Genomic DNA, 22,034 nt, shown 5'->3' with positions numbered 1-22,034 from the left:
AAGTCACTTGCTCTTCCCTCACTTAGGAAAGCTTCCTGCAGTCTTAGCTAAATAGTTATATTGTGTCAACATAGAGGATTATATAGATGTCATGAGTCGATTTGCCTTTTTATCTTCTCTACAAATGCGGGCGATTGTTTTTGTGTGACTGTTGGAGGCAGTCAGACTTCCGTGTTGCAGACAGAGCTGCCCTGTGATCTGAGAGCCCACCAGGAAGCCAACACCTCTGTTGCCTCTTGGTGGGATTCCTGAGATGAATAAGAAATTATTCCAGTATTCTTTTGTTATATTTATTTTTTTCCTTGTTTGTTTGTTGTTTTGTTTTGTTTTGGTTTTTTTTGCTTATTTACTTCTAAAAGGCAATATTTTAATTCAAGAGTTTCTTTCATTCTTAGCTGTTATAGTATAGGATTATAGATAAAGAGAGAAAAGAACTGTCCGGAGTTGTTTGGTGTAGAATAAGGAATGACTTGGTCTCTCCAGGATTAAGGAAGTGTTCCCTTCCTGACAGGAAGTGTTTACAACTTAGTTACATTCCTTTTTTAACTTGACGAGTCTGTGCTTGCCTCTGTGTGTAGGATGGATATTCTGGCTGCTGCTTACTAAAATGTAACCAAAGTTAACACTCCGGGCTGGTTGGACTTGAGTAATCTGGATGTCGGAAATGGTGACAAATAGCGATGACACATAGCCCTTTCATTCTCCGCCGAGAACTCTTTGTGGGAACACACAGGTGATTGTCACCTGATTTGGTACAGCTTTAGTCACCTTTTTGCTGTTCTGCTCAGAGAGGTGGGAAGCCACGTAGCAATGACAGCGATGTGGAGCTCCGCCTGGTGCTCGCTCTACTGTCAGCATGGACAACTTGTTGAGATCTTGGTGCGTCCTCACCACAGAGGTTATCTCAGGCCACAGAGCTCCCAACCTCAATCAACACGTCCTCACATAACATTTGAAAACCTCTAGCTTTGTTTACAGACAGACCGCAACTTGTTTTTCTTCCTGCTCTGTGAATAACACTGTCAGAATCAAAGATCCTCTCCCAGTGGATTTCACCACAGTGTCTCATGAAGCCCTACTTTCCTAATTGTGTCAGTTTTTATCTCACTGAGGCCATGATAAACAGCTGTGTTGTTTGTGGTTGTACATTGTTCTACAGGCATCAAATGGGAGGGAATTGCACTTTCACAGTATATGTCAGCATACTTGTGCGTGCAGGGGGGCCAACTACCATATCCTCAAATGAAAACACAAATAGAGTTTTCCATAAAAATTCAAGTCATAGTGTTAAGGGAGGAAATTGGCGCAGTCATGTGCAGGGGATTATCATATTCTATAAAATTCCAACATCCCACCGTGGTGGCACCTGAATTATTCTCGACTCTTGGGCCGCACCGCTTACTATATGTAGGAGAAACACTGCCAATAAATCTATCACACAGGCATGAGGACAGAGAAAGGAAATTGGATTTTGCCAAGCGTGTCGTCAAGTACTTAATCTGAAATATCTGTCGCATATTAAGAGCACCTTCATAGGGTGCAGCCCGCAGGCTCCCCTTCTCTCTCCACTGGAGGTCTTAAGTGGCTGTGTGGATTGTGTTTCAATGAGGAAGGTCCTTCGGGACAAGTTGAGGTGCTTTTTTGTGCTTCACCGCCTTGGGTGCTAACAAAAGATGCATTCATTCATCAGGAGACACGAGAAGGGAGAATATGAATTTATTTGAAGAGCGAGGTGATACATTTAGCTGTTCACAAGTGTGAAAGCCAAAGTATTACTGCGTATATTTCTATGAAGTAGATGAGCAGGGACTAAAGGTTTGTGCATCAGTTTGTAGCTGCTGTGTGACACACAATGTTTGTTTTTTATTATATTTTTCCATAGTTTTCCTTTTCCTTCTACTCAGAAATCACTGTTGTTAATTGGTATTGTGCTATTACTCAAAATAAACTCCTTTTTAAAACGAAAGCTAATTTTGTTTTTCTGTAACAGGCCTATTCACACTTATAAACACTTACACAACAGCTTGATAAAGTAGTGGGTTATTATTTTGCTTTGGTATAGTCTGTTGAGACTAGCCAAGTACAGTATAATAAAGGCTTTGCTACAAGTTATATTTTTAGATTTCTCTAAGTTAAACAAAAGGGATAAGACAGGCAAGATATATGATATGGATGAGGGCTGGATTTCAGCTCATGGATAATTACAGGAAGCATGCTCTCCTGGAAAAAGAAAACAAAAAGGTGGTTTGTATTAGTTGGAAGAAACTAAGTAATAGAAAATGTTGTGTAATTTACAAATGCTTATGGCACCTTATAATAAAGGGGTTGTTCAATGCATTTACAATATTGCAGAAATGATGATGATAAAAGAAAATGGAGACAAAGCTGCTGTGTCAGTTTTATAAGATTGCTTTATACAATAGCAACAAAATGACTAACCAAGCCTACACATTTTGTGATGCCATGTAAGCTTATGTATATTAAGTTGGAGAAACTTGAATGAGTGATTCTAAGTGGTGAAAACCCATCCTACTTTTGCAGTGATTGAGACTTTGTCAAAAGCATTTCCCATTTGTACAACTTAGAGTTCATTCACCCCTGCCCCTTTTGATTAGGGATGTTTTCAATAAAATTAGGGATCCACTTTTTTGTACTTCCGGTACCACTATCGATATCTGAGATTTAGTTACCTAATTTTCTCCCTACATAACATAATAAAAATACCTTACATACTATCTATCTAATTACCTAACTTATTACCTAAATATAGTTTGCCTCCAATTTCCACTGGGTGCATGTGCGCTGCGCTCCGGTTGTGGAGCGGTTTTGTTTTTACCTCCTCGGTGGGTCAGTTCACTCCGAGAGCTTGTCAGATGCGAAGTGCCCAATAGTCCAGTCTGCCAAGGTGGATCTGCAAGATCACAAAATCACAGGAGAATTGGAGAATCTTGTGATTCTCCACTTTGTCTCGCCATCCATGATGAAAAAAAAAAAAACAGAACCCTAAGACACCCTGACCGATTATTGACATAATGTGTACATGGTTCAGTGAGCATAAATCTGCACGGGGGCTTTTATTTTGAAAATTACTGGAAGCGTTTACACTGCTCCTGTGTTTGATTTCCTGTCTGGCCCTATCTGAACTGCTGAGTTTGATGCGTTCTGGACACTTGCGCCAGCAAAAATTGTCATGTATTGCCAGGTGCTTCTGGGTCGCTTATGACATGCACTGCGACACACCTGTTGTGAACCAAACCATTGAATAAAATGACTGTGAATAGCTGCAGAGGCTGTGGCACAGCCGTAACGGTGGAAATTAGCCTCTTTGTCTCATTTTGTGGAATACACTGACATCTTTCTTTTGTGCAAGACTTGACTTAAAATGTCTTTCCTAATTTTTTAAAACAAACAGATATAAATGTACTGAATTACTTGTTTAACTGTGCACCAGTATAGAAATCTTAAATAAACTTTAACAAGCTTAAATAGGCTTCAAAAGCTTGGTCAAACATGTAAAAATATTAACAAAACTTTTTCTGGTTCAGTCAGTGCCAGTAGGAGTATAATGCCCATTGTAAAATGATGAAGTGCTGAAACAGAAAATAAAACAAAAGCTTGACTACCTTAGAACAAAACCTCTTTGAAATGTTCAGTCAGTGCAACTAGGAATTTAAAATCCAAAGTAAAATAAGTAATAATGAAGGAGCTGAAACTGAGGGAAAAAAATGAAACAATAGCTCCACTAGCTTGGTTATTAGATATCAGCTCTTTACAATGGTTTAGTGAAATTATTTAATTATTAATTATTGTATTTGTATATATTTTGATCTCAATTAGCAAGTCGAGTAAAGTTATTTTTTTATTATAATTTTTTTTCATCCACGTCCAACACCGGTGTTTAAAAGCCTGATGTTATTTACCTTATTTAAAGGATGGCATGTCCTTTCTGACTCTACATGATCGTACATTCAAAATTCTCCTCCACGCCGATGTGCAAAGACACATTCGCATGCACACGCTGGTGAGCAAACTCCCACCAGCAGACGGGCAGAGAGTGTGTTGGAAATTATGTGGTGTAAATAACAGATAATAACCAGGCTTCCTCCATCCTGCCGATAAAACTGATGTAGAGTAGTTTGACCGTTGTATTTAATGTTTACAGCTATCAACGGCTCTGCTCTATCATACCAATCTGTGGTCTAGTGTAGATTTAAACTACAGCTGGGTCTCTCAACCACACATTTTCCAAGGCCCAGCTCAACTTCTGGTCAGTAGAGATGGGATTTATGGCTCTTTGAAGGGAGCCAGATCTTGACAAATCGTTTCTTTCAAAGAACCATTCAAAAGATTGGGTCATCTTTTTTATTTATTTACTTTTAGAATTTAATGAGGGGTAACTCATTTTTATCAAGGAAATAATCACTGGCAGCAATTATAAGTTCAGATTTGAAACTTGTACATCCCACCAACATATACTCTGTTGGTGGGAATTATTCTAAAATATTGATTATAATTTCATTTGGCTTTTGTTTCCATAGTAACCATTCCCTAAGGTGGCTCCATCCCCTGACAGTGAGATCACTATTTTTGATTTTCTCTTAACAAAAAACTATGTGGCCCAACAAAAACTAAGCAGGCTACAATTTACTTTCATGCAAAACAACTTCACTCAAACATTTTCCACACAATAAATTTAAGTAATGCAAAAGACACTTTATATATAAATAGTAAAAAAAAATGTATGTACCTATATACAATCTACTATACAAGATTTGTTAAACATTAAGAAAAAATGTAAATAAAACTAGAATTAACCTGAGCAACATTGGCGCAGATTTTAGTAAATGTTCTGGATAAAACTCACAGTATTTGTTCCTAGTCAATACTTTCTGAACATAGATGCATCACATGACTGGAACACATGTGTCACGTGAAGGCAGCATGAAGGATTTGTAGATTAAAAAGAAACAGTTTGCGAACAAACAGCTCACAACCGTGATTCAGTTCTCATTGTTCAGTTCAAAAGAATCAATTTGTTCAAGAAAGTCACATCTCTACTGATTGGTTATTAATGTGTTTAATTGAGAGCAAAGCTGTGTTCATCTTACACCAATGGCAGATGAATTCAATATGACACTGATCCACATTACTCACATCAACTTATTGCCGGAATACTTTAAGCCCTGAAATTAAACATACATTACAGAAGATGCTTAATAAAACAAGAGCTTCACTAGCTTGGTTAAAAAAAAAAAAAGAAATCAGATAGTCCCAACTTGTCGAGCTTTTTCACACACGTACCGCTCAGTGTCAGTGAGCTGCTCAACCAGATTTCTCAAGCTTCTCAGAACATTCACTGCGCAGGTATTACACATAGCCATTGAATGTGTTGGTTGAGGTAGTGTGGAAAAAGTTCGAGATGACTGATTTTTTAGGCTAGCTCTACTTTGAAAACAAATGTGAGCCTCTACATGGTGTCGTTAGCGCATGATGTCACCCAAAATCACAGCATAGAATTACACTAAATAGATCTGCGCCTATGGCTCGTGTACACTGTCACCGATACCCGATCTAGACATCTTTTCAATATCGTTACTGATACCGATACGGATATTGGATCAGTGCATCCCTACTAAAAAAGAGAATCTTGGTACATTTTAAGTGGACCAAATACAGAACGCGAACTATAAAACAAAGTGCATTGTGGGCTCTGTGCACAGCATTGTGGGTACACACAACCAAAACATACATGCCTGTGGGGCGATAGGCGCCTCTGGCTCACGGTCAGATGTGGAAGAACTCGATAAAAGTTCTGATAGAAATATGATAAACCCAAGACTGCTAGGATTTGATGAAGCTCCATGTTTTGCTGTTATGTGGTGAAAGCACAAATTGTCCTGCATTAACCAATAGATGAACAAGTTTTCTACTTTGTTGTTCGTCTCGTCTCCTGTTTAATTCTTGATGCAGTGATGCCTTTGGCAGGGAATGGAACACGCTACCTAAAAGCTCTGATTTGTTTGACCCGAGCAGCGTGAATGCAAACTCCGTCTGGAAGAGTGTTGCACCCTTCAACTGAACTGAATACCGAGTCTAGCGGAATATACTGGTGTGAATGGATCCTTACTCACACACATACAGTAGTAGCGGTTTAAAAGTTCCCATCCAAGCTGAAAGCCAGCCGAATACCTGCCGGCTTCCAGCCCAGTTCCATTCCAGTTCCAGCCAGCTGCCTTCCAACTTCCAGCCGCCAGAGAGGCCCCCTCCTTCTCCTGGGAGTGTCGATGTTTTAATCAAACTCCACCCATTCCTTGTAATATAGGGTAGACCCAGAAGATGGCGCTTCTCTCACAGACTTCTCATCGCCCGTAGTCTGTCAGATTTTATCTGAATTTACACTGACCGGCAGAGGCGCCACTCAAAGCACCTCTGATGGCCAGTCACAATTCATAAAAATGCATAATACAAATCATCGTTTGACGTGGAATGTGAAATTGTAACATGCTTGTGCGCTGCCAATTGTTTTATTCAGAAATGAATGCTAGTAGGTTAATAAAACCTTTCAAATACTGGATCACAGCCCCTAGCTCTATTCTCAATAGGATGTATTTATCATACTGATTAATCTTTTAATATTAGCATTATTAACATAGACAAATCAGATTTGGATCAAGCAACACAGAATCTGTTTGAGGTAGCTAGGAAGGGTTATTTTATTCTCATATTATTTATTTCACCTCCATAAGAAGACAGGGCGACAGATAAAAGCCCCACGCAGGATCGGAGATAATTTCTTCCACTTCAATGTGTCTAATCGCGGGGGGACATCCAACACTCGCTGTGCTGCGACTTCCTGCTCGCCGGGAATCCCGATTACGTCACCCCTCCAGGTGGGCTATTCCCCGACACGCTCTGATTACCATTCCAAAAGGTACTGTATGCAGCCCCCAACTTGAACATGCCCCTTCTTCAACATTCGCACTTGCTCCAGAAAATTACCATCTCTTAGGCTCCTCCACCACCACTTTGACTGTGGATTGATACGTAAATGAGCCGCAATGAGGCAGCTGAACAAGTGACCCAGTTTTGTGATTGTTGCACATTGGGTAAGAGTGGTCAAACGAGTCCAGTTTGTGTTGTCATGCTACCAGAAATTCAGTAGGCTAGTCGGTCCTAATGCAGTGAATTTCCATGTTAATGTTGCCAAATTCAATAGCATAGCAAGAGATGAAAAAAGAAACAACGATATTTCTTCAACATGTTAACCAAAATATTTACCTCTTAAAGCATAAACCAAGTATTTACAACAAGCAGTGTGCTTTTTAACGTTAACGTGTGCCATAGCCTACTGCACCGCTGTTCCTCCTTCCAAGTCTTCTTTTTTATTATATTGTTGTTTTATCATCTGAATATACTACAACAACACAGAGAAAATATATGAAAGTTTATTTTACGCTGGTATTTGCGCAGCAGAGTTTTCTGCCGCCGGATTTGTAATCCAGGAACGGAGAACACAGCTGCTGCCAGGAAAGGTGGATTACATTTTGTTAAAGCACAGCAATCTCCGAGTAGCCTATTATAAATACCCTCTCAGTGGCAAAATAAAACACACTGGTCTGGTTTAGTCTTCACCCTGAAATGGTTCAGTCAGAGGAATATAAAGCTGTTTTAAAAATGTTGAGCAAGCTTAAAATAAACATTCATAGGCTATCTATGTGTTTTAGATTAACACAATGATAAAACAACAATAGGCTATAATAATGGAAAAGAAGCGGTGCAGCATGGCAATGATGCGTTAATGGCTCGGGTCGCGGGTTAAACATCAGTCTGGTTCGGATTTAAATGGAATAAATACATTGGTGACGAGTCGGGTTCGGGAGTCATTCTAACTGGGTTAGAGCAGGTATGCGTAGCAAAACGGAACCGTGCAGGACTCTGCTCTAAGCAGTTCGGACTTGGTTGACCTGGAACCATTTGACAATAAAATCTGGAGCCATCCTGCAACGCGCTCGCTTAGGCGTCCAGTTAAACCGTGTTTATTCAACCAGTCCCTACTTCATTGCATTCATTCTTTCCTCATAGCCTACGTGCACATTTTTTTCAAGATTGTTTATGTCAGTTTTGTTTTGGAAAATGAAAAAGGAGTCTTTGCGCAGAACTTATAACATTATTCTAATCTTGCCACTTGCCTATTTTATTATTGTGTATTTTTGTAATAACATGTAAATTCACTGCATAGGAACCAACTAGTCTACTGAATTTTGTGTGACAACACTAACAGAACTGTTTTGACAATGCAACAATTACAAAACTGCGGCTCATTTACTTATCAATCCATAGTCAAAGTGGTGGTGGAGGAGCCTTGGAGATGGTAATTTTATGGAGCAAGTGCGAATGTTGAGGAATTTAGCCTTTGTTCAAGTTGTGGGCTGCATATATGCAGCCCACAACTTGGTATACCTTTCAGAATGATAATAAACAGAACAAGACACACCAAACCAGGAGCTAAGACCACGAAGTTCAGCATCATGCTTATCTATCTTTGGCGTTTTTACACCAACATTTTTATACATTGGATAATGATAATAATTATCGATTAAAGTCACGGATAAAACTGCTGTTGTTAAAACACACCCATCTCTTACAAAATCTAAAATGTAAAACAAAAAAAACAACAAACAAAAAATCTGGATCACTGTAGAAATATCTTTATTCATTGCTGATCATCTGGCCATTGAAGCGTTTTTATTTGGAATTGGGAACAAATATTTTCCACCCTGTTATATTCTGTTCCACTCTGTTATGTTCCATTCCACCCTGTTAGTAAGGTGTTTTTTTTTTATTTATTTTTTTACTAAAAACATTGAGGACTGTGAACCTTGTTGCACCATATTAGGAAGTGAGGAACATTAAATTGATTTTGCTTTTCTGTTCCCAGGTCAAAAGGAATGTAATTATCTCTCATTTGAAATACTTGATTATGCTTTCCTTCTTGCCTTTGTGGAAACAGAAACGTGATAATCTCTCACTTGAAAGCAAGCTGGGCGTACAATAGTGTGATGACGATGAAAACTCACATGACCAATGCTGAATAAAGGGTACATGAAAATGTGAGAAATGGTCAAAAGCACAAATACCGTTTGTGGTGAGTGAAACTATACAGCACAGTCCACTAGGCTCTTTTCAAGCACACTCCTCCCCCCAAGGAGTATGCTTGAACAGCTAACGGCAGGTAATGGCTGTGTTTACAAATGTAAAGGTGCTAATTGTTGGCCATTGAATTGTTAATTTCAAACCGGGCAGCCTTTTGGTTGTACTCTGGGCATGGTAGAGGGATAAGAAATCTCTGGGTTTTCTAGTGTTAAACACTGGAAGCGTCGCCAGCGGTCTTTTGATGACCGCCAGTCACGCTACCATGCTTATAGTGTATTAAAAACTAAACGGCTGAACCTGGTATTTTAGGACTTTTATTATAGAGTTGTTGTCTATAGTTTTACCTGCTTACTTGTTTGGAAAAGTAAACACATCAATATTTACGAGCAGTTTAGCACGTCTAAACTTCCACAGAGCCGCTCAGGGAGACTCTTTCTCAGCCAAACTGTCGTATATCACGGCTATGGAGTTGTAATAAATGGCCGCCCTACTCTGCTTCTGATTGGCTGTAAGATCACAAACCCTGTGTGATGATAGGCTGCTGGTTCCTGTCATTCCTACCAGCCTTTGCGCATGTGCCTGCTTCAGACAGCAGGGCAGGCAGGCTGTCCCTACCACTGAGACACAGCTGTATGACGTTTTATCACGTTTTATCACTAGATCGCTATGAATAAAATCCAGGGACACTTCATTTCACAGTATAAACCATTTATTTACTTATCTACTTAGGATAATAGCACTTTGAGGCCTAATTCAGAATATAGGTTGGGCTGGGTCCGGACTTTTGTGATCCCTGCTTTACACATTATCAGTATTATGTTATTTTTACCTGCCGATATTACGTTATGATTTTGTCAATATTCAGTTATGCAGCAGCTGTATCAACCCCCACTGTGAATAACTTACGTTGCAGTCAAATGACCGCTGGCAGCGCTCCTCGGGATGTTTAGAAAGCTCGCTGCTAGTGACATTCACCACTTAGCCGACTTGAGGAGGTTGTGCTTTGCCTCATAACACCATTAGCTACACATGTCGGCTTTTTTGATACATTTATTTGACGCCATTTTCAAATCAAATCATTTTTTAAATGTTGGCAAAAATGCAACAAATGAGCGACACAGCTCATTATAAACTGTTTAGAGAGCAGCAAGATCAAATCACTGCTCCTCCCCGTGGACAAAAGAGGGATTGCAGCTGTTTTTTTACTTGGGCTGCTTAGGGGCAGAGCCTCGCTGACGACGTCATTGCGGGGGATTACATTACCCCCACAGACCTGTGAAGGATCGGCCAAGGATCAGTCAAGGACCAGTCAAGGACCAGTCAAGAACCAGTCAAGGACCCATCATGGAAACAGGGGAACTTTTAAACCGCTACTACTGTATAGCTGTTTTGCATTTGGATATGTGATGTATGTGTATAAATGTCTGTCAAACATGAGCACGCTAACAGCATACTGAAGTAAAGGCTCCACAAAAGCTTCAAAGTGCACTGTAATCTTACATCTAGTGGTCATAGTCTGGAATACCCAGTTGTATGCATATGCCTTTCACACCTTTTCTCTCTGACTCACTTGTTTCATGCATAGATGATTTTTGTTCCTGCTGAGTTGTGTTGCACGTTGTCAGTGTTACTGTAGCTGCATCTGGAAGCATTCCCATGTTGACAGTGATTAACGGCAGCCCAAAATGCTCACACCAATGGAACCTGCTTCACCCTTGCGGCATACCCATTTGCCCTAGAGTGCAGAGATCAGACGAACCACCTTTTATGTGGTCAAAATCTTAAAGGGAGATATTCGTGCAATAAATGAGGTGACACCCACAGTGCAGATGTCTCAGAGTAAGATGTGCAATGCTGACGATATTGCACATTGATGTGTGAAGAGGAATCATCTGTCTGTTTTGGACTATTTCTAATGAATTCCTTTTTATCATGTTGACTTACAGCGTTTGCTAGCATGTTTACTTATGCTGAATCGCTGTTCTTGAGTGATTCTCCAATTAAATTAAAAAGAAAAGCAAATGAATAAACCTGGAAATAAACAGAATTTTTATTTATCTCTAGTAAAGTGGTCTTTGTTGGTGCGTGGACTGCAGTGGCTTGTGACTGATTGCAAAGCAGAGCCTTCAGAGCAAATATATTAATTTGATTAGGTACCTCTTCAGACTCCTAAGTAGGCCTTTAAAGGAGGCACATCACTCCTCAAAGCTCCCACAGAGGCAGAATGCTCTAGTGGCAACTGTGTTCCTCTGGAAACATTTCAATAAAGTTTCATTAATGTCAGGACTGTATGGTGGGGAAATGCACTCCGGCACTGTCTCTCCTTAAGAGGTAAAGCCAGTTTTCCATCTGCCTAATCTGTGTGGGAGATGTAGAAGCCGCCTCAGATCTCACATGGGGCCTTCAGTGAATTATAACCAGATTTGTGCTTACTATGTAGAAACATGAAAGTATCTCATTGGTAGAAAGTGTATTATGTGAACAGAGAAGCTGTGACCATTTTTTTTCTTAAATAAAGCGCCTTCAGGGAGTGTTTCTTGCCAGTATGTTCTTTCTAGAAAATGGCAAAGTTATGTTGGGATGACTGCACACACAGTATTCATCCTGTGTTCACAGACAAAGAGAAAGAAGAAGATCTATCAGCAGAGCACTTCAATGAGGCGCAGCTTTCTGCTTGTGGCTTTACATGAACATTGGACCTTTTTTTCTCCCTACATAACAGGAGTAAACATACTTTATACATGTCAGTCTGTTCGCCAACTATGTTCTGTAAAAAAGCATCTCCTCATCTTTTGTCCTTTCTCCCCTCCCTTCCTATCTGCTCTGCCATGACTGTCTTTCTTCACAATAGAGGCATGTTTTCTTTTTTGTCACACTAAAGAACAAAAGAGCAATAGCAACAAAAAAAGCCTTTTGAAATGCCGTAATGCAATTGAGCTGCTAAGCACTGAGTTGTATTAGGTTATCAGTGGCTGAAATCCCTTGTGGCGTGAGACATAAATCACACACGTCAGTCCTTTTTCTCTTTTTTCTTTCCCTCCTCCCTCTTTCTACAGCCTTGCTGACTATCTAAGAGGGGCTTCAACCTTGAGTAGACCCCAATGCACACAAGACTTCCTGCACAATCCAGGACATTAATATAATAGTTCTGACTATTTTTATTCACAAGTGATTCATCAGTTTTGAGTCTTTGTATTTGCTTATTAGTGTTGATAGTTTTTTTTTTTCCAATGAAATCATCAGAGTGCTATTGATTGTGTTTGACTTTGCTTGATTGTTGTTAAGTGACAACACTCTAGCATTAGGAGCCTGTTTTCTATTTAATACCACCAAAAATCCATCCATGTGCTCAAATTCCACCTAATGTAGTTTCTGAAAATTTTAATCTTTTGTCCTTGATTATCTGATGAGCCAGCTCAATCTATTATGCATTAAGAGTGCAGGAAAGGAACCGCAGCCCATATTTTTTCACTTCTAATGGAAGACCTGGGCAAAATCAAAGTGTAATCCTAGAAGCTCTTGTGTCATCGAACATTGTGCCAAAGTGGCAGGTGCCTACTAAAGTCTCTCTCCTTTGCTAATGTTCTCCCTCTGTTCCCCCTGATTTGATGTCAGGCTCATCGCCTTAGAGCCGCAGTGCATTTCAAGGAGCCTGTCGCCATCTCCCTTTGTGAGCTGCTAGAGCTGAGGCAGGTATAAGATGTGACCAGCCCGGATCTGAGCTGTAGAGTCAAAGTAATTGGATGAACTCTCTCTCTATGCTGCAGACCAGTAAAGGACCCAGATACCACAGGGACGTGCCCTGAGCCCATCAGGTGGCTTTGTGAGATTCATATGAACATGCTTCACAGCTTAGAAAAAAGCTGATATATAGAGGCACTGCAGTGCTGACGGGGGAATTTTACTTTCATGACAAGTGTGGCTTGGCTGCAGCCCTGACACACCCTGGCATGCCACAAGGCAGATGGTGTGTCCCCAGGCACCACCACCACCGCTTTCCAACACCCCTCACCTCACAACCCCATACTTCTCATGCTGTTGAGTAGTCATTAGTGCAGTGGGACAGGAAGGACACATTGGAACAATTTAGCATTATTAACCACTTCTTCCTTCCTAACACAAGCTCTGCTGCAGGAGCTGGAAGAGGGCAACACATAAGGTTTATCTTAATTGTTAATGATTCAAATCACAAGATGTAAAATTAAGATCTGTGTACCACCTAAAGAAAAAAAAAAGTTAGTCATCTCTATTATTTCCCTTTTATAAAGAGGCACACCTGCCTCGTAACTCAGAAACGAAAGTAAAATGGCAGGAGGTAGATTCCACTAAGGATAACAAACATGTTTTGGTTTCATTTTTGTTCAACAGTAGAAAGCTGGAAATAGGGTTGTCAACTACTTGACCTTGCTTTTGATAGGAAAAGAAAAAGAAATAGAAAAAAGTCAAATTGCTGACTAAAAAGAAGAACATGAGCCAGGTGCTGAAAAACGCTTTTTCTGCCAAGCTCTCAGCTAAATATACCTCCATCTCTGTAAAATGTAAATTGGTAAGACATGGCCTTAAAACTTGTTTTTTTTATTTGAAAACAGACCAAGGGGCTAGAAATGTGGTGATTGCTTTGCAAACAGCTGCAGATGTATTTCTTCAATCAGACAAACAGCAACCATGATTGCAGCCTCAAAGGAGAATTTTTTTAAGTTTCAGTTTATTAAAAGTTTATTACAAATACTGCCTCAGCAGCGAAAATATATGTTTTAGAACCAGCAGGCTTATTGCACTATTGTTCAGCCTGTTTTGGTTGTTGAAGAACATTAAAGGACACTTAATATTGTCAGAAGTGATTTTAACTTCTCTGCACTTAAGTTTCATTCATCAACTGTTTCTTTAACAACTTGTGGACTGCAGAATGTAAATATCCAGCCCAAACTGTGTGCAAGGTAAAATGTAGTATTTGGATATCAAACATAAACAGAGCATTAGTTTTTAATCAGTAATTGCCATTTAATCTTTTTGTCCAACACTGTCAGAAGTGCATACCCGGCCTTGATTATGTCAACAGGAAAAGCAAAAGGATGATGTCATGCATTTGGAGTGGCTCCACATTTAACTCAGTAAGTTATTGCCATTATTTCCTAAAGCATGTCCAAACATCCATTGCTCCTTAATGGAGGTCCACTATGGGTCTTTTCAAGGAGTGAGTTTTGCTTATCATCACTGTGGGCAAATGTGCAGCTTAATGTACCGCTGTGACCTAAAAGAAGGAGAACATTTGCTAAAGCATCCACAGGCAAAGCACATGGATGCCTCATGAACTGACTGAATTGCAGAATTTTCCCATGTGTTCCTATTTAAATTAAATAATCTCAAGCAAGACTGTGTTTCAGAGGATGCAGGATGCAGCATTTGAAGTGTGTTATTTGTGGATTTTGGTGTAAAACCTCGAGATACTCTGCAGGAATACGTAGACTATGACCAGATGGACAATGGCCTTCATCTCTCTCTTTTAAGGGATTCATATGTATTTTTTTCTCTTGGAAGATTTACTTATTCTAAGATTTGGTTAGGTTGTGTTCACAGAGACTGTATCTGAGGTGGACTTGACATTGGCTGTAATTATGTTAGGCTGGCTTTACATGCCATAAGGTGCAAGTTGGTAATGACAGCGTGGCAGGGAGCCATAGTTTGTTCGGTCCCTTGGGCTACAAAACACGCTCCTTACCAGAATGACTGAATTTCGATCAAACTTGTGAGTAAAATATTATATTCTGTTGAGCATGAAAACAAACCAGAAAAAATGTTTGTATTGGAGTTTTCTCTCTGCTTGAATTCACAGAAGGAAAACACTCTAGGAACCCATAATTATACTGTAAGAAAAAAGTTATTTTCCCCCAAACAGATGGAGAGGGAATACTAGAGAAGGCAGTTTCAAGACACAGTCACTGCAATCAGCACATCCATGGTACCGACCTCCGCTGTTATTATTGCTTAATCCATGTATAGTGAGGATGATCTGTGCAGGAATATACCTGCCAGGACTACTTTGTCACTAAGCGGCTTACAAATTATCCCCAGTTAACTTTCTGGCATTTAACACTTGGAAACCCTTCAAAGTGTGTTACCTTAAAAATTCATTACTTCCGTAAATGACATTTGACCTTGATCAGTACTGTAAAAAATGCTAGTACTTTCCTTGGTGGTGTCAATGAACGGTTTACTTGCTTCCCTGAGGTTTGGCATGCCTGTGTGTGTGTGTGTGTGGGGGGGGGGGGGGGGGGGGGACCTGCATATGGAGGTTGCCCTGAGGGTGTGTGCTCTTTCCGTGGCAAAGACGGACAGAGGTTGATGTTAGGAAATATGGCTTGGTAGAGGCTTGGTTAGGCTCAGTCCTCCCAGCCCAACCCATCCATCAGATGAGTGATGAGCTTGTTCATAATGAAACCAAATCCCTTCCTGTTATGAATGAGTCATTGTGCATAGTACCAGTCATTTATGTCATTTTCTCATTTCAAAACACGATCTCACAGACATGCATAGAAACAGCATCCCACATTTTGTGTGTCATTTGTATTAATTTTATAACTTTTTTTTTGTTGTTTTTTTGCGGAGCCATTTTATATTAGTAAAATAATAGGCCAAATAATTCGGGTTTGGGTAAAAATTTGGGTTTCAGTTTCTCAATGTACTGATGAAATGCTACGCAAAACTACACTAGTAGTAAACTACAAAAGTATTAGGTACTTGATGTGCAATAACTACACCTTTTATAAGAACCAACTATATTTAATGATGTAGTTTAAACCTTAAAAAAAGTATTAAGGTGCTGTCTGATGATGATGAATGCAGTACTCTTCTCACCTGTTTACTGTTTAGTAGATATAGACCATCGGGAGCCTCAAAAGAGGAACAGATAAAGAACCTTTTCTCGAAACAGACCTAAACGCCTGCAGTCACTTGCCCTCATTAAATCAGGTGCCCACTTGGACAGATGGCTTTGTTTGGAATGAATTTCCTGTCAAATGGGGAATCCTTACTGTCATGGTGGTGTTCCAATAGATTAAACCAACATTTAAAAAAAAGAATACCCATCAATGCACCATATTTGAGGACTTGCTCCTCTTCCTGAAGGTTTGAGCTGTATTTCTTGGTCTCAGGATGTCCACCTAATTGCTATCTACTGCACAAAATACTCAGCAAAAGAACTAAACTGCAATTAGCCATGGCTCACTACAAGCTTGGCATAAATCTGCCAAATTGTTTCTCTTAAGAAAGTTGAGCAGCTGTGGTCTTCTGTCCTCTACTTTTGAAACGTAGCCCTGTCACTAGGCTATCATATAATTAGGCAGGCCAGCAGTAGCAGAGAGCATGCTATGAGGCTAAAAGCTGAGGCGTTGCGGTGGTGCGCTGAGGCATACAGAGGTGGGGTTTTATTTATGTGTTTCTCTGTTTATCCGATGGCTTGTCTCAGTGGATATCGCTTGGTCCTGTCCCAGGCCACAGCTTTATCTGTAGTTGCATCTCTTCTGATGCTTCACCAGTGTTGTAGTGCTCCATCAGAGCAGCAAAATAAATTCCTCTCTTGCTGTTTCACTTCCCTGCTTTGCTTAATCTGACTTTTCCTTATGTTTTTCTCTTTCAGCTGATTATCCTTGAAGACTACGCAGATCCTTTTGATGCTGAACAGGCTGGAAGCACTCAGACCACCACGGAAAAAGTAACAACTGAGAATGATGGTTACATGGAGCCGTATGAAGCCCAGAAGATGATGGCAGGTATAGGCCAGACCTTTATTTGCCTCTGTTGTTCTCTACGTTCTCTTTTTTTCCTTTTCTTTTTTTTTTTTTTTTTTTTGGTATGACTTAACTATATCTTTCCACCTTTAAAAAAGACAGATGAAAATTAATTAATTTTTGTCTTTACCTTAACTTCATAGTTCATCTCTTTGTGATGTCCTCATTAATATTCAATGTAGTTTGGCCACACGAATTAATGCAGGGACTCAGATGGCCTGATGCTACTTTACATGACAGGTGCAACAGTGCAGAAATGAGTTGTCACAACACTTTAAAAAGCAGGGTCTTTGCCCCCAAATATCAGATAAGCCTCCAAGTGATTCAGCATTTTAGACCACCACAGGAGGACAGGACTGTGTACATGTGGACACATCCACTTGCTAAGATTTCCAGGAAGGCTTTTTTTCTGTTCTTTTGAGACAACAATAGTTTGTGCTAACATAAGAATTTAGCCAGACCACATTCCCCACACAGCTTTGACACAGTGCATTCATTCTGTGGCCGAGCACAGCAATGACAAAGAACAAGGAAATGCAGAAAATGGCAGAGAAACGATGTGAAGAAAACAAAACATGTGGCACATGTTTTCCTCTTCTGAGCAGAGGATGAGTGTTAAGTTATATACAGCGTTTTTTTTTTTTTTTCCTCACCTCAATTAGATGTTTCTGGAATGGGGAATTGACTGCTGGATTTCAAATCTATCAAGGACTTGCTATTTACCGGCATAGTTGCATTATATACAGGTTTTGTTCCTGACCTTGCTCCTGTTACATCCAGGCAGACACCGTGTGAATGCTTCTGTCTCTCCTCAGCAATTTTCTTTTAATGGGCCTCCAGACAATCTCCTGTTTTCGTTTGTCTCACTGGTTTGACCTCTGCACCAGTCATTGCCTCAGACGAGTAGAAAAACTCAGGATTTATCATCTCTTTTAGAATGAGGAAGCTGTAAGGTCTCGGCAACATTTGCTTGATACTCCAGTTCTATTATGGCTGAATAAATTGAAGTTTTACATTTAGCTACATTGATGAGCTGCTATTCTGACAGCAGTCACTTTTTTAACCTTGTAAATTAATTAGTTCATTTCTTGTGGATCTTTATGTTTGAACACCTGAGGGGGAGCTGGTTTTAGGTTTTCTGCTGTTTATTGTGTGCCTTGATTGCAAATTCTTTGGTAAGATATTGTGTTATTTTATTTTACCATTGTTGTAATACAGACATTACTTGAGGATTGTTGTAAGGTGAACTTTGAATAAGATATGTAGTTTTAAATATTTTGGCATATTATTTTTGTAGAGGAAAATTAACTAAATTTATTATCTTCAACTATAAACACATTAAAGACATTGTCCACAGAGAAGTAACCTGGATCTGTCAAAAAAGTCATTGGTTGGAGTTTTAATTTTTATGTCATTGAATTTTTTTCTTTCTATTGTTTAATGCTTTGAGGAGAATTAGAATATATTTTCTTGATTGACTAAATAAACCATTTGTTAGTATGCTGCTGATTTTTATGAAACAGAAACACAGAGAGCCAACGCCACCTCCAGATTCCCCCAATCATGCAGTCGGGGGTTAAATGCCATGCCCAAGGGTTTCTAACTAATATAATAAGGGTCAGTCACTTTACTTTTATCCCACTATGCAAGGTTGGATGCTTCTAACAGTACAAACTGGTTATGGCTGCAGAATAATTGCTGCATTTCTCAATGTGACAGCATTTTGGTCAGGCTGAGCTGCACATACTGAATTCAGTCAGAAAGGAAGGAGAGGAGCTGACTGCTGCACTGAAGCAAAGACCAGACCCCACATCTCTAGATTTTTTTAATCCTGTCACTGTTGTTCTTATTAATCTATTTTCTCTTTAACTTCAAAGATAATAATGTTTTGTTTTTTTTCCTTAGCAACCTGCACTTTTAACAACTGAGTTTTTCTTCCACTGTCAGAGCTGTCTCTGTAGCTCTGCAGCCACCCTCTGTTCTCTGCTATTGTGTACAAAAATGAATGCAGATGGACACCAAACTCCAGACTCGCCAACATAACAGAAACTTTTCTATTCATAGCTGTGAAAGCGAGCTTTTAATCATCTAATTACTGTGAGCTACGTGTATACCATCTGTGTAATAGTCAGTATATCTCATCCTGAAATGGACTTTGAATGTCTTGTAAAATCCAAAAGCGTGTTCCTTAACATGTTTCTGATTCACTCTCATAGATGATCTGATGAATAAATCAGACTGACTAAATGTTCAGCCTTGCTGTATATTTTAACCAGAGGTTCACTTACTGTAAGAGCTTGTGCTGGGTTAATCCTCACACACAGATAGGATGAGTGCATATTGTTACTTTGCCAGTTAAGAGAATTCTTTTGTCCTTTCATATCTTTGCCAGCAGCTCAAGTTTCCACTTTTTGACATCTGGAAACCAACCTGTGTCTTAATCTCCAAACTGTATCTGTGTATTGAAGGTGTCCAGTTCTGTGTGTCTTATGCAGTGAATCACTTTTTGTATTTTCTTTTTTCCACTGTTCTTAGCAGAGATTTGGAGGTAATCAAACTGTAGGCAGCTCTGTAACGCAATAGTGTGACTAAGCTGTTACATTAGCATTTCCACAGGCTAAGACCTCTCTTACACACCATGATTTATCCCATACAGAGACACTTAAGGAAATACTGCTTGCAAAATAGGAGGTTGCATTGATAAAGTGGATGCGGTTAAGAGCATATTCTCATATTTCCTTTTATTTATTTATTTTTAGCTCTGAAATCTGCAGCTTTCAGGGCAGATTCTGTAATCTGACATTTTCAGACAAATCATTTTTCTGTGCACCAGAATTCTTTCAGTAAAGCCAACATGTTGTGCAGGATGGACAAATGGACAATTAGAAAGGTTTAGGGAATAGCTTAAAATGTTGATTTTGTTGTTTTCATAAGAGAATCATTTCCAAGTACCAACTTTTTCATTTTTTTGTATTGCTGAACTCCAAATGTAGTTTGGCTCAGTTGTGCCTCAGAAGTGGGCGATGTGGCCTACAGTTAATATTGCAATATTATTGGGCATTATCCTGATACACAATAATAAATAAATAAATAAATATATATATATATATATATATATATATATATATATATATATATATATATATATATATTATTGTTTTGAAATCTCCTGTAAGGCACTGTGTAAAACTGGGCAAATGACAACGGCTAATTTGCTTTGCTGCTGGATCATTGGACATTTTCTTCATTGTTGGTGGAGATATGGCCATGTAGAGTTTGAGACATTTTTGTGGTGCTTTTGTGGATGACGTTTCAGGTGGTGAAACAAATTTGTGGTACTGCCTCTTTTTGTGGAAATGGCATTACAGCATATCAGGTTTTGTTTAACATCTTTATTGCTGCTTTTCTTCTGAACCAAGTTTTATGTCTCACATTCAACTTCTGTCTCTGAATGATCACAATCTCGCTCGATCTCTTACTTTCTCCATGTTTCTTTCCTGTCAACATGCATGCACACAGTAGTTTTCTGGGTGGTGTACTGTCTGCTGTGAGAAGGGCATTAGGATAGAGTGGGAGAAGCCAGACTAGATTGAAATCCAGATGTATATCACTTAAAATATTGCTGTGATCATTTCTACTCAATGGTCATGACATAGCTATTAAATACACTGCCCACCACTACTGTGTTTGTAACCTTGCTGAATGATGTAGACCTTTATGCTGACATCATGTTGATCAGAGAACATACAAATTTGGACTTTTTTTTTTTCTTTTTACACAAAATCCCCAAAATAGTCTTAATTTTCAAGTTGTTACTCAAAACAATAGGAAACAATGCCAATGGGGGTGAATACTTTGGCAAACCACTGTATGCTGAATAAAAACAGCTCCTTCCTTTAGAGTCGGCTTTGCATACTAATATTCTATGACTTTATTGTCCACAAAGGAGGAAATGAATTTCAATGCTCACACTTTAGTTTCAAGTACACTAGATTTGCCTTCTCCACCCCCTTGTGCTTCTTTCATTGTTTTTCCATTCCTGCAAATATAGATTAAAAGCCTCACAGATGCATTCACAAAACTCCCTGCGTCCTTAAAAGTTTCTGCTGGAGACCTGTAAAAACTATTTTGGAATATATGATTAGAGTTTCTTGACTATACAACATTCACACCTTAACCACACAAAGACACACACTCGACCACATAGTGGAAGGTGTGGCATGTAAGGCCTGAGGTAAAGAGTGCCATAGCCGTTTACATAACAGAATGTGTATTCCTGCTGTTTGTGTGTGCATGTTTGTTGGCACACACACTATAAAGCATGTGTTACTGGCTTTGTTTGTATGTATGTGTGTGAGGAGAAAAGAACTGACTGCTGTTTGTGTGTGCACTATGAGCTCCATGCCTCTTTTTCCCAAGAGCCATCCTTGGTAAGGTTTAGCTGGCTGATTTATGGGTCTGTTGGAGGGGCATGTCACAACTTCCTTAACCTGAAAAGCCAGCTCCGCCCCCACCCACCCCTTTACCCCCTCCATAAGCTGCTCCTCACCAACTGCTGCTTGGGGCTCACTACACAACCTGCAGTTATGTGAAGACATGTGCCCAGCCGCTCTATCTTAACAATGTTCTCTGTTTATGTGTTCCCAGAGTGCTGTGAATGTTTCTCATGTCTACACGAGTCGGCCATTGCTTGTGCTATCTCTGTATCAGAGTGTCTCAGACTTATTTATCTCCACTGTCACTGGCATGACAACCCATTGTGTCTAATGTTGGCGTCTTCTACAGACATGATTTTGATTGCTTCCAGACTTATAAACATCAGTATGTTTACAACTACCTCTACACACAAACTCTCTCACCTCCTCACCTCTTAACATAGCCTTTCCCTTGTAGAACTCAACAAAAGCAGTAGCATCCAATTGCAGGAGAAGCGGTTGGAAAAAAAACTGGAATTGATTCTTGCTTTGTTTCTTTTTCTGCTCCTCTTGACTCCTTTACATCATACATTGTTGTAGCTGTTGAAACTTGTTGCACTGACAAGTACAAGGGGCCGGACTTGTATTGCGGGGCAAGCTATTTCTCAATGAACACATT

General features: G+C 39.6%; 1 protein-coding gene across 4 annotated transcripts in view; it reads left to right on the top strand.

Annotated features, from left to right (window-relative positions):
• The window catches only part of zgc:158464 (uncharacterized protein LOC791139 homolog), a 105,916-nt gene that overhangs the window by 5,840 nt on the left and 78,042 nt on the right, over positions 1-22,034 (top strand). For all 4 annotated transcript variants that reach the window (XM_041983502.1, XM_041983511.1, XM_041983520.1 and 1 more), the window contains exon 2: positions 16,790-16,922. In XM_041983502.1, the coding sequence (XP_041839436.1) occupies positions 16,790-16,922 (133 nt within the window). The remainder of the gene's footprint in view (positions 1-16,789; positions 16,923-22,034) is intronic.

This window comes from Melanotaenia boesemani, chromosome 1, assembly GCF_017639745.1.
Source record: "Melanotaenia boesemani isolate fMelBoe1 chromosome 1, fMelBoe1.pri, whole genome shotgun sequence".
NCBI classification, from domain to species: Eukaryota; Metazoa; Chordata; class Actinopteri; order Atheriniformes; family Melanotaeniidae; genus Melanotaenia; species Melanotaenia boesemani.
Note: the sequence above shows the minus strand (reverse complement) of the source record. Positions and strands in the feature narration are given on the sequence as shown.